The 14,392-nt window shown below is 28.1% G+C and overlaps 1 protein-coding gene across 3 annotated transcripts in view; it reads right to left on the bottom strand.

Annotated features, from left to right (window-relative positions):
• LOC129908354 (EGFR adapter protein) overlaps positions 1-14,392 on the bottom strand; it is an 87,040-nt gene that overhangs the window by 14,017 nt on the left and 58,631 nt on the right. For all 3 annotated transcript variants that reach the window (XM_055984788.1, XM_055984787.1, XM_055984790.1), the window contains exons 2-4: positions 777-1,130; positions 472-719; positions 110-215 (exon numbers count right to left, since the gene is read on the bottom strand). In XM_055984788.1, coding sequence (XP_055840763.1) covers positions 110-215; positions 472-569 — 204 coding nt within the window. In that variant the 5' untranslated portion in view covers positions 570-719; positions 777-1,130. The remainder of the gene's footprint in view (positions 1-109; positions 216-471; positions 720-776; positions 1,131-14,392) is intronic.

Genomic DNA, 14,392 nt, shown 5'->3' with positions numbered 1-14,392 from the left:
CATCAAGATTAATCAGGAACATTAAACAAAAAAAAAAAAAAATTAACTTCCATGGGAAGTATGAAATAAAATACAAAAAAAAAAAAAAAAAACATTCTCATTAACTTACCAATGGTGGCTTATCAACTAATCGTCTACAGTTATTCATTTCCGTCGGTGAATTATCCTCCTCAGAACTGGGAGATCTTGGTATATGGGGGTCGTTATCATTGCAACTGAAAATATGAAAATTGTTGATATAAATCATAAATAATCCAAAAACATTAAAAACAAAACAAACAAAAGAAGAAGAAGAAAGAAAGAAATAACAAAAATAAATGGAAGAAACTTTCCATGATTGATAAATAATTTGCAAGACACTCAATTTAGATTGATAAGGTAAACATACTACCACACACACATACAACAAACTTATACCAAGGACCAGTAACCATCAGAGAAGTTAAAAAAAAAATAGAAGGTATAACTTACGATAAACTTATTTGCGGCAGAAGATGAATTGGTCGTCGTTGGCTGCTGGGGGAGCCATGTGTTGTTGGCTGCTCAACTCGAATCCGAACGTCTTGCATGTCTTTATAGTTAGTTTTCTAGTTATCCTTCTTGTTTTTTTTTTGTTTGTTGTTGTTTGTCAATCTCTTTTTTTTTCTTTTTATCCTTTTTTAATTCTACTTCTTTCGCTCCTCTGTGTTCACTTGAAAGGCGCCTTATAAATTATTGTCCTGTGGAGGAAAATAAGTTCCAATGAATAAATCATGGGATGTTATGGAAAAGTTTACCTCAAGAAGGATTCTACTTTTTTTTTTTTTGTATTATTTTGTTTGTTAGAAGGACTCTGCTGCGTGGGTTGCAGAGAGAGAGAGAGAGAGTGGTGGAATAGATGGGATGGGTTGGAAACGAATTCCTAAATCAATTCCCGTTTAAGGCGACAATTGCCTGATGATATCTGAAGAATGAACGGAAAAGTTTTTTTTTCCTTCGTTCTTTGTTTTTTTTTTTTTTTGTTTATTTATTTATTATTTTCTTTTAGTTTTTTCTTCGGACATTAATTTTAGCCATTAAATGATTTTCAAATTCGAATTTATGTTGGTGCCAAAGGATCCAATTATTGCCAAGGGGATGCATTACTATTTCTGGAAGAAAACAGAAAATAAAACTTGTTAGATATTGGAAATAAACTTTTGTGGATGGATTAGTCATTAAATTAAAAGAAAATATTTAAAAACAAAGAAATAAATTAGAGAATGGTTGCTTTAGTAGGGAACATTTTAGTACTCGGGTGTGGGACAAAAATTAAATTACTAATACTCTAAAAAATGTTCCATATTCTGTTCAAAAGAATGACTATTTGTCACTTTTTATTGTATTTTGGCGAATTATTTTCCTATAAACAATTCGTGCAGGATTGTTTGTGTTAAGAAATACATAACAAGAAAAATCCTTTAACATATTTCCATTTTTTCTAAATTATTGGGGCTTTCCTGGGTTTAGAAAGTTTTGGGACACCATGACGTATGCGTAACTTTTTTTTATTTAGTTTTGCATGGAATTATTGTAGGGTACGATAAGAAAAATATTATCATTCTGAAATTATCTTTTTAAAAAGTTGACCATCAAATACGTTCCTATCGATTTTTTTATACCACAAGTGTTTGAAATTTTTCATAACTTAATTCATTCGTGGTTGTGGTGAACGATAATGTAAGATGATAAAATTTAAAATACACTGAACGAAAAAGAGCTAATATTTTCTAAACTGGTTTTCATTCCAATTTTTTTTCTCACATTTATGTGCGTTGTACTGTGTAAATAGTAATACCTATTAATAGTAAAATATCTACATAACATATAAAAAAAAACTGATTTTTTGTTTTTTATTTTTATATTTAACAAAAATAATTGGATTTTGTTTCGAGTAAGGTTAAGAATATTTAAAAAAAATTACCTAATTTTCAATCAAAAAATTTCGTGAAACATTTTTTTAGTTTTAAAAATTTCAAAACTTTAACTTAAAGATGCTGCAGAATAACATTGTTTTTGTTTTATATTTTATCATGATAATTTTTTATGATATTTCTTACTCAAAAGCTTTTTGTAAATTCTTAGAAAATCGAAAAAACTTAAAGCGAAATTTTGATTTTTTATACGATTTTCAGATTTTACCGGTTTTCAATATCTATCCGATTTGTGGGATCAATTTGCTGTTTTCGTTTTACTTGAGTTTGTTAAATTAAGCACTAGAATGAGAAAACTAGTGGTGCATACTTAAAATTAGTTGTATTCACTTTTCAAAAGTCATTCCTCAGTTTAAATTTCCCACTGTCCCACAGTCACCGCCCCAAATGAAAACCATGGATTCCTGAGGTCATTTGAAGTCGAAAAACTTAAGAGGTAATTTTCTCGTTTTCGTCCCGTTTTCGAGTTACCACGGTTTTTATGATTTTTGCTCTCTTGTCCTTTAACTGGCCTTATCTTTGCCAAACTAAGTTTGATTTGAAAGATTTTTTTTACAACCAATCAAGAATTTATTACAGTTTAAGTTTGTCTCAAAATTTTTTTTTCTGCGGACAACCGTTTTTCCACAATTTTGCATCAAACACAATTTTCTTCGTTTTTTAAGTTGTTTTTTACACTTTCATATCATTTAAGTCAAAAAAACACGTTAATGAGTATTAATTTTTTATCCTTTTTCTTAAAGCCCAGTTTATTTTCATAAAAAAATAAGTTTTATTTCATAAAAAAGGCTACTGAAAGTAATTAAAAAAAAAATAAACGAACTGAGTGAATTAAAAAAAAAATAATTTTTAAATAAAAAATTGATTTAAATGAATTAAAAACTTTTTCTGAGCTATTGTGATTAAGAAAAGAACAAATAGATAAAGCTCAGAAAAAAATTTAATTTATTTAAATCAATTTTTTATTTAAAAATTATTTTTTTTTTAATTCACTCAGTTTGTTTATTTTTTTTTTTAATTACTTTCAGTATCCTTTTTTATGAAATAAAACTTATTTTTTTTATGAAAATAAACTGGGCTTTAAGAAAAAGGACAAAAAATTAATACTCATTAACGTGTTTTTTTGACTTAAATGATATGAAAGTGTAAAAAACAACTTAAAAAACGAAGAAAATTGTGTTTGATGCAAAATTGTGGAAAAACGGTTGTCCGCAGAAAAAAAAGTTTTGAGACAAACTTAAACTGTAATAAATTCTTGATTGGTTGTAAAAAAAATCTTTCAAATCAAACTTAGTTTGGCAAAGATAAGGCCAGTTAAAGGACAAGAGAGCAAAAATCATAAAAACCGTGGTAACTCGAAAACGGGACGAAAACGAGAAAATTACCTCTTAAGTTTTTCGATTTCAAATGACCTCAGGAATCCATGGTTTTCATTTGGGGCGGTGACTGTGGGACACCCTGTATACTATAAAACACAATATTTTCTGAAAAATCCAACCAAAAAATACGTCTTTTTTTATTGTTTCTTTTTCGTCAGTAATTTTCTATAACAACAATTTTTCTGCACCATCTATATTAGAGTTTATGCAAAAAAATGCGGAATTTTCAAAATTCAAAAATTTTTTCATCAAATTTTTGGGATTGAAAATTAGGTACAAATTAATGAAAAATTAATATTTTGCTTCCTTGAAGTATAAAAACGTACATTTCGACAAATTTTTTTCCAAATCCAACCATTTTTGTTAAAGATAAAAAAAAAAACAACAAAAATTAGTTTTCGACATTTTTCTATATTAGGTACAAAAAATGATGCAGCAGATTTTGAGAATATTTGAAACTTTTATAAAAAAAAAACTAAGAAAAGTATTTTTGCAAGGAATCTTTAAAACATTGTTTTTTTTTTCACCGCTGCCTCCTTTCTACCCAATCTACGACTCTATTTCAAGCTGCAGTCAAAATCATTGTTGCGACTTGATTCAAACATCTATTTTTTTTTGGGGGGAAAAATCAATTTTTGGAATGTGTTTCATGTGTCGATTTTGATAGAATATCAAATTCTTAGGTGTATAAAAAAAAAAACAGTTTTTTAAAAGCATTTATTGATAAAAATAAATGTTTTCATAATATTTTGTGTTTTATAAAAAAACAAAATGGTATGCTTTGTTTGGAGGTTGAAACCATTTAAAAATATGTTTTTGCAATTTTAAAAATATTTTTTTTAACTTTTTCTAATTTTTACAAAATTTTTTGTAAATTTAACTTAAAATCTTCTTTTAAATTTTGTTTTCTTAATAATTTATATTACATCAACCATAACAGTTATAAGAACCAAAATTATGAATTCCAGTCGTATTTTAAAGGAGCTAGAAATTTTCCTTATAGATTTAATATGTACCAACTCAAAATTTCTGTAAAACTATGGGATTAACATACCTACATTGCTCGGAGCTTCTGATTTTTTCTTTCTTGCCTGTTCTAGTCAATTTTTTTTTTTATTTAATATTTTAACTATTTTTTTGAAAACACTGTATTCAAGATATAAATTACCATAACACATTTCCGTCGGTTGGTCTTAGTTTCATTTTCATTGAAAGTAACATTAAAAACAAATTGTTTGTAATATAACCAGAGGCCTTCTCGTTACTTGTGTCAAAATAAACTATAAATAAACATTTTATTACTTTAAAGCTCAAGCACTTAAATAAGCCCAAAAAATTTTACTTTATTATAATAAGTATGGAACAGTAATCAACAGAGTTTAAAACCCGGAATCCGAAATTCAAAATATTTGTTTGAGGTTACACATCCTTCTGCGGTAGGTACCTACAGAACTAAAATTCATTCACTTTTTAAGACCTTTTTTAATGTGAAGAAAAATGTCTGTCTAAAGAATATGTATAATAAAAAAAACTTCTAAAAGTATTCCGCTTATTTACCAATTCATGATTTAATTTGTACATGAATAATTGGGACAAAAGAAAACTTAAGGGGGAAAAAAAAAAAAACAAATTCATCCTCAGCCCTTTTTCCATAATCTTCTTTCTTAGAAATCCTCAACACAAATTATACAATTTTTCAAGAAAAAGAAGTCAATTAATGCTAAAGTACCAGAATTATTAAATTCTAAATTGTTTAATTTGTATAAGATTATAATTAATTATTCCATTTAAACTTTTTTTTCTTAACGATAATCTAGGACGAAAAATTCCTTCAAGAAAAAAATATAAAAAATAATCCTCCTACGTTACGCATAAACTAAACATTTCCCAAAGGTGTTTTTTTTTTCTAAAATGAATTCAAAAACTCACCTAAAACACAATTGGCTCAAAAGTCCTTGCCGTAAGTATTCGAAGTTTTAATTTAACCTCCTTTTTTTGTTAGGTGTGTACTTTTCTGTTGTTGTTGTTTTTTTTATTTTCTTGAAAAAAAAAAAAAAAAAACTATGTCAACTCAAGTGTTAGCTAGAGTACTTGGGTGAATTATCATCCTCGAATATAATTGCTAACATTTTGCCCCACACCACACACACACACATATACCAAGAGCGGTACCTAACTCTTCACAACCCTATGCAATCATAACCCCCTGATGCTTTTATCCATCTATACCTTCTAAATGAAAAAAAATGTACAAAAAACTCTACCCTGAGGGATCTTCACCTTCCCTTCATCCTTCATCCAAACATTGTTGACACGTTTCGAAATTTTTAGGTAAAGTCTTTATGTGTATTTTCGAGTATACCTACATGAAGTACTCAAAGGTAAGGGATCCTATGATGTAGAAGGTGCTGCTGCTTTCTGAGCTTTTGCTCTGCGTAACGGAGTCAGCTGAATCATCAGTATAGAGGTGCACATGAGCAACGAACGCAAGTCAAGGACAAAGAAGCAATTTAAATTTTTCGCCCTTAAGGATGTTTTCGACGTTTTTTTTTTTTTGTTATGGTTAGAGTAGTAGTTATAGTATTTTGTGCTTCTTATTATGCCTCCCCAACCTGCCTTTTCTCATCATCATCATCCTCATTTTCATTCTCATTCTCTCGTTTTCGTGCGATAGTCCTGCAAACGTCTTTTGTGAATGTTGTGTTGCTTTCTATAGTTATGTGTTGGTTGGTTTGGCAACTAACTACCTGTCACATGGCAGGTTGTTTTGATAGTGCAGCAACAAGAAAAAGGAAAGCTTGTCCTGCGGCAAAACAAGAGCAAGAGAGGCTAGGGTTTACTCTGTACTCTAAACTGAGCTGAACTGAATGAGGGCGTTTGTTGTTGTGTCAATGTGAAATAGGCCAACTGTAACAGTTGCAGTTAAAATTATTTGAACATAGTTTCAAAAATTATGATCAGATTAGTTGTGGGAGGTCTCTAATTTGACAAAATTAGGACTTCGAAAACTGAAATAGACTTTTCGAAAAGGAAAATTCGAAAGAAAAATTTTAGTTTTCAAATGAAAAATTGTATAAATACTTTTGGAAATGAAATATCTTTCGCACTCAGGTAAATTTTGGGAGGTCTCAAATTAGGACTTCGAAAACTGAGATAGACTTTTCGAAAAGAAAAAATCGAAAGAAAAATGTTAGTTTTCGAATGAAAAATTGTATATACCTAAGTACTTTTGGAAATGAATGCTTTGCGCTCAGGTAAGTTCTGGGAGGTCTCAAATTAGGACTTCGAAAACTGAGATAGACTTTTCGACAAAAAAAAAAAATCGAAAGAAAAATGTTACTTTTCGAATGAAAAATTGTATATACCTGAGTACTTTTAGAAATGAATGCCTTGCGCTCAGGTAAGTTCTGGGAGGTCTCAAATTAGGACTTCGAAAACTGAGATAGACTTTTCGAAAAGGAAAAATCGAAAGAAAAATGTTAGTTTTCGAATGAAAAATTGTATAAATACTTTTAGAAATGACTGTTTATATCTTTCGTGTTAAGGTAAGTTTTGGGAGGTCTCAAATTCGACAACCTTAGGACTTCGAAAACTGAGATATACTTTTCGAAAAGGAATAATCGAAAGAAAAATTTTAGTTTTCGAATGAAAAATTGTATATATATAAATACTTTTGAAAATGACTGCCTTGCGCTCAGGTAAGTTTTGGGAGGTCTCAAATTAGGACTTCGAAAACTGAGATAGACTTTTCGACAAAAAAAAAATCGAAAGAAAAATGTTAGTTTTCGAATGAAAAATTGTATATACCTAAGTACTTTTGGAAATTAATGCCTTGCTCTCAGGTAAGATCTGTGAGGTCTCAAATTAGGACTTCGAAAACTGAGATAGACTTTTCGAAAAGGAAAAATCGAAAGAAAAACTTTAGTTTTTGAATGAAAAATTGTATATACCCAAATACTTTTGGAAATGACTTTCTTGCGCTCAGGTAAGTTCTGCGAGATCTCAAATAAGGACTTCGAAAACTGAGATAGACTTTTCGAAAATAAAAAATCGAAAGAAAAATTTAAGTTTTTGAATGAAAAATTGTATAAATACTTTTAGAAATGACTGTTTATATCTTTCGTGTAAAGGTAAGTTTTGGGAGGTCTCAAATTCGACAACCTTAGGACTTCGAAAACTGAGATATACTTTTCGAAAAGGAATAATCGAAAGAAAAATTTAAGTTTTCGAATGAAAAATTGTATAAATACTTTTAGAAATGACTGTTTATACCTTTCGTGTTAAGGTAAGTTTTGGGAGGTCTCAAATTCGACAACCTTAGGACTTCGAAAACTGAGATATACTTTTCGAAAAGGAATAATCGAAAGAAAAATTTTAGTTTTCGAATGAAAAATTGTATAAATACTTTTCGAAATGACTGTAGATATCTTTGCGCATATCTTTAGATATTATTCAGAGATAATGAAAGCATAATTTGAATTTGTAATTTAATTGTTTTAGTTGTGGCAAATGAATCGCTGTCGCAACAAACAGATATATAGAAATAGATACAGATCCACTGAGCGAGGACACAACTTGATGACACTTAACATTTTCTTTAATCTTATTCAAATGGGCGATGATGAGGTAAACAAACAACAACAACAAAAACGACGAACGGAATAGTAAGAGCAAGTTGTTTGTGAATGATGCTGACTTGGATATTAGAATGCGAGTTTCTGTGTCAGTCATTAAGCGTTTATTTGGCGGGGGGAAAGGAATATCGTGTAATTCAGTGGTTTTAGTTTTTTTTTTTTTTTGTAAGTAAATAGGTTTTTGCTAGAATGAAAGACTCTTAATTAAAATTTTCTCTGAATAAAGAAATGAATTATAAGATTTTATACTCAAATGAGTAGGGAACATGAATTGCGCGATGATAAACACAGAAAATTGGGTCGCCTAAAGAAGTGACCCGGTCAATGTAATTGAAAGTAAAGTGTTGGTAATAAGAAAATCCTGGTGATGACTTTATTTATAAGTTTTTCCTAAGGGAAATGTTTTCTTTCAATTGAAATTGTAAGGAATTACAGAATTCATCAAGGAGAATAATTATATAAATTATATTACTTGGAATTACTTTCAAAGTTTTAGATTTTATAGGTTTTCATAAAAATAGTTAAGTGGAACAGTTTTGTAAATTAATTCTTAAAAAAATGTTAAAAATTAAAAGTTAAGTGCATTTTCCCTCTTGCCAGACTGTTTTTTTTAAAGTAAACACTTGTGTAAGGTTAGCATCAGTTTTAAAAAAGCAAAATTTGATAAAAAAAATTAAATTAACTCAATCAAAGTAAAAAAAATGCGTAAAAATGAAGATATGGTGCATTTGAATAAACAAGACAGTTTCTAAACCGATTCTTCTGTAGAATTGCTTATATTAAAAAATTTTGAGCCCTCAAACTATAGAATGACATCAAAGCTAATAGCGCCATACAAGAAGCCTTTTATTAATAATCTGGTACACTTTAAAAATTTCCAATTAAGATTATTTGTATAGCAACAAGAATTTTCTAACACAAAAATGAAAGTACTTAAAGGTTGCACATACGCCACAGTGACCGAGTAAACTTCGAAAATTGAAACTAATCGGTGTTTGTTCAGAGTTCATCTAATAATAATTATTATTCTTTGTTAAGGATGGAAATCCCTCTGGAATTTTTTATTTTTGCATTATTTTTTTTTTGCGTAATAAATTTATTTATCAACCGAAGAATCTATTTTCAGTGGTCTTAGCCTTAAATGAAGCCTCAAAAGTGCCTAGATAGTCCCGAAACCAATGCGCTCCGAACCTACCATAGTACGAAAACGAAAACTTTAAACGCATTTTTTTCGAAACTAGTTTTTTTCCGCGCCGTGCAATGTAACTCAAAAACTAATGAAGCAAATTACTCTTTAACTTATTGGCCACAACATGAACCTAAAAGTTGAATAAAATTTGTACAGTAAATATTTTTTTAACTACTTCTTTGTAAAAAAAACATGGTTTTTTTTCGTTTTTTTGATTTCTAATTTTTATTTTTCATTTAAAAAAAATAAATTTAGGTTCATGCAATGCGTACTAATATCGTCCAACGGAAAAAAATTTCCTTTTTGATTTAAGATCATTTCCTGGACCTGTGCATTGCACGGCGTAAACTAGAGGCGTCAACTTTGAAAAGCTCCAGAGCCGCCATTTTGTTATTTTTTCATTTCAAAAAAAATTTTTTCAATACTTGATAATGTCAGTAATATCTTGTCTTTTTCCAAATTTTAATAAGTGCTTTCAGTTTTTCATAAAAAAATAGTGAAAAAGGTGTCGTCTGGAGGGATTTCCCCCCTTAATGGCTGATAAATATTCAATAAAATGGACAAGGAACACGAACACGTGAAGTAATTTATTTGTTCTTTGTAAAATACCCTGCTTAAAATAGTCCAGGAAAGATAGGTTAGAAATATTCATTCATGAATTTTTATGATTGATATCGACAGAAAATTCACCCATTATAGCAGTTTTGAACTCACCGAAATCCCCCTTTCCCCTAGCTAAAATTACGTGTCACATTATTTTGGCACGGATTTTTTTGAGGTTTTTTTTTAAACATTTTTTTTTTAATATTATTATTGTGTGTTGAAATCAAAGAAAAAATCAATTCAATTTTTATTGGCCAAATACAGTAAGACAAAGTCTTTTTTAGCATTTTTTCATGTTGGGTAGCTAATAATAAATTTAATTATTTTACATTTTAAGATAATTTACCTAAAATAATAATTTTTTAATTTTTTAAAATAAAAAATTGTTTTCTTAATTTTAACATTAAAGCTATAAAAACGTTTTTGTACAAACATTTTGGTTGAAATCGGTTTAGTTAGAAAGTCAGAAATCAAGAATACGGAAAACGGAAAGTATCGTTAGTAGCAATAAAAAAAAATTTGGTTTTGCAATTTCAAAAGTAGCCTACATTTTAAGCAATCACTTACATCGGAATGTCATGTTTGATTGTTATCTCAAGTTCGATTTTTTTTACGATTTTTTTTTACTATCTACTATTCTTCGAATTTCTAATAACTTTCACTATTTGGCCTTACATTAGCTTTAATATTATATAGTTCAAGTAACTAAAATGTAAGGCCAAAAGGTCAAAATTATAAGAAAATGGAAAAACAATAATTTTACTAACTAATTTACACATTTTGCGTTGATTTTTTTCTAATGCATTTTTTCATAATAACATTTTTTTGCTATCAAAACATTTTTATTTGCATTAAAAATTTAATTTTTAACTCAGTTTTTTATTTTTTATTTGTTTTTAATGCAATGAATGCAAAATATTTTGTTTGTAATGCATTTTTTTTTATTTGAAATAAATATATTTTTTAATTTCAAATTTAAATGTGAGTAAATTATATCAGAGGCTTCTTTAAAATCGAATTCCCCCTTATACTAACTACTTAAAATTAGCCCTTTACTAATGATCTGGTACAGCTATAAATTTATTCCTATTACTGAAAAGAACCAGCACTATGTATGCAAAATTACGATTGGCCACAGGTCGGTACACTTAAAAATTGTTTAAAAAGATTAACTTGCTTCATTTTTTCATTAGCTTTAAAAAAAGTTACACATACACCATAACATAACTTTACTATCAATATCACGGAAATTAATAGTTCCGATGATAAAATCAAAATCTGATTTAATCCAGATGAAAATATTGCAGAGATACAAGTAGGTACAAAGTCCTGAGATTCTATTTCAAAAGCATAAGACGTTATCAAAATGGTTTTAGTCAAACCTCAATCACAACAACATGTATAATTGAATTTTTTCTTGACGTTTAAACTGCTAATTATACAAATCTCTTTACAAACATACACCTCCTCTTACACATTCTCTGGTAAATTTGTTGACAAATTCTTGCCGTCATCGTTGGTAACCCAAGATTAACCAAAAAAAAAGTTAATTGAAATCCCAAATAAAAAATTAATGAACAATCCCCTTTTTGCCCTAAGTCTACTATTTTTTCCTACGTTCCCAATAGCAATCAAATACGGTCGTAACTAAAGATGAAAATGTATCTCCAAGAGATATTTTTTTTCTCTCAATTTTTTTTTTGTATGCGACCCATCCTAAGACTAGGTTACCCAACAAACCAAAGTCAGAAAAAAAAACAACCTTTTCTATACACAACCCAATCCACTTACCTTACCTATACTCTGTCCCACCTAATTAGATATCACATAATATTGGTCCCTTGTTAGTTCATAACGTTCCATGTCATTTAATACGATATATACCGTTCTAATAGGAAAGCAAAGCAAAAAAAAAAAAAAAAAACAAATGGAGGATAAAAAAAAAAATCCTTAGCAGTATCCTTTTTCCCTAGTTAGCTCACTATCAGGGGACATGGATGACAGAGAAAAACACCATACAAAGAAATATAAGGAATAACAAAAAAAAAATTGGAAGAAGGATAACAACGTATACAATACAACCATATATGAACTCTAGGACTCCTCTGTGCTCTGAACAAAAAGCAATCTTATCTCTTCCACAGAGGTGAACACAAGGAATATGAATAGGTACATGTGCTCATATGTGTAGATCGTAAGAAGTTGTCCTTTTTGCTGTTATGAGCATTTTTCTTGATTCTTCTACTTAGCTTTACGAACATATAGATACACTGCATCAAAAAATTAAATGATGTTGGAGTTTTTAGTTTTTTTTTTTTTAAAGGAAACATAGAAAATTTGTTTTGAAGGTTGTTGGATCAATTTTGGTATAAGCAAAAAAATAAAAAAACTACCTGTCTCGACAACTTAAAAGTTTGTTTTTGGAATTTTTCTTTGAAACAATATTGGCCTGAGAAAATCTATACAGTAGAAGCTTTAAATGTTGAAAGCATTAAACAATCATTGTAGGACCCATTTTTGGAGATTTTGCATCTTGAGATTTTTTTTTTTGATAGAGAAGCTGTCTCGGAAAAAATTTCAATTGCGGTGCCCCTCATAACTTGTTGCTGGATTATGGGAAATCAAAAAATTTAAATTCATTTGTTAAATAATAGTTTTCCCCAGGTAGCACTGGAAAAGTTTTTTTGAAATTTCAATTTTTTATTTTTTTGGAACTCTTGAAAAACTCTTGTTTTTGTAAAATAAAAGTTATTAACAAGCTTGATAAAGTTCTCCAGTTATACCACGTAAATAATTTAATGTAAATAGTGTTAAAAATTTTACTCGTTCCGACTTTGAAAACGTGAATTATGCACGGTTAAAAATTCTGGAGTATTTTTTAATATTTTTTGGGTTACATATAGGTCTACACCAGAAATGTATTAAAATTTAATACATGACAAGTATTAAAATTTTTTAGCTAATACAAAATGTAAAATTTAATATAGTTGTATTACAAAATAATACAGTTTATATTAGAATTTAATACCAAATGTATTAAATTTCAAGTATTGCATATTAAAATTTAATCTTTTTATATTAATTTCTAATAACAATTTTATTTAAAGATAATACAATAATATTTCAATTTAATACCAAATGTATTTAAAGTTGATTAGATGTATTCTTTTTCCAAAATTCATTACGGAAAATAAATATTAATCATAAATAATATAATAATGGTGATATTATTTTCTCTAGTTTATCTGTTTCACAATTCAAAAACTGTGGCATGTAAAATATTACTGCCGATCAAAATTCATCTGCAATGTATGCATTTTGCTTCGAAAAAACACAAAGCGCCTTCAAATTAGTACAAATTTACAGTTTCTGATTTAATTTTTTTTTAGGAAAGGTACCTCAAACAATGGATTTTTTTTCTGGCTGCTAGCGTCGTTTGATTAAAATTTAATATTCTTGTATTACAATTTAATACTTTTTATATTAGTTTTTATTAAATTTGTATTGCATTTTAATACAATTATATCAAAATGTAAGACAATTTATATTAAAATTTAATACAATTATATTAAAATGTAATACAAAAATATTAAAATCTAATACAGCGGTATTAAAATTCAATACGAGATTAGAATTCAACCTACGGAGATTATTTTCTAATAATTTTTGTATTACAAGTAGTAAACTTAATACTTAAATATTGAAATTTAATACAAACAAGATTAAAAATAATTTTAATATTTTGGAAGTATTAAAATGTAATATTTTATGTATTGAAAATTGCTTTAATACAAGAGCTGTATTAAAAAATATTCCAGAATTTTTAACCGTGTGGGAATAGCGCTTTAAAGTTTTGGTATAAAACGTTCATAAGTGAAATGTAAAAATTGGCTTAATACTGACACAATTTTCTTAAGACATTATGCATTCAAACAAAAAAAAAAATTCAATAAGCAAACTTTTGGTTTTCAATTATTGAAAGAGCTTGAAGAGCCCTTTCATTTGAAGTGTCACTCGATGCATTTGGACGAAATTTTATAAAAACGTATTTTTTCGACAAGGGGTTAACCTTGGATTTTTTTTTCGAAAATCTAAAAAAAAAAATTTATTTAAGATTTTTGATTCAACTGCGTTTAGCTGTTCACTATGAACTCATATCTGTCAACCAAAACTTTTTTCGAGACTTTGAAGCGAAGATATCTCCTTCTGAAAATTCGAAAAAAAACTTGAAGTAAGTAAGTAACGATTTTTCTATAAACAATTTTTTGTTTACATTCTAACATTTCTTATTTATTTGCAAGACGAAGAAATGTCTTAATTTCAAGTTAATAATACAAAAATTACGTATACACCCCCATGTTATTTTTTTTTTATGAATTTTATCTTTTTTTTTTAAATAAAAAGCGATCATTAAAAGTTTTAATACAGAAAACTATCGATGCCCATATAGTTTACAGAATTTTGATTTTTGAGGAGAGTTTCATGAATAACTTTAAGAATACAATATTTTTGCTGTTTGTATTAAAAGGACGCTTTTATATTTATTAAAAAATAGCTCTGCATAGTTACCGGACAAAATCAACGAACCTCCTTTTAACTCCTTTTAAATACAATAAAGTACATAGTTTTAAAAAA

Source organism: Episyrphus balteatus, chromosome 2 (genome assembly GCF_945859705.1).
Source record: "Episyrphus balteatus chromosome 2, idEpiBalt1.1, whole genome shotgun sequence".
In the NCBI taxonomy this organism is placed as follows: domain Eukaryota; kingdom Metazoa; phylum Arthropoda; class Insecta; order Diptera; family Syrphidae; genus Episyrphus; species Episyrphus balteatus.
The sequence above is the reverse complement of the archived record's forward strand: the minus strand, read 5'-3'. Positions and strand labels throughout refer to the sequence as shown.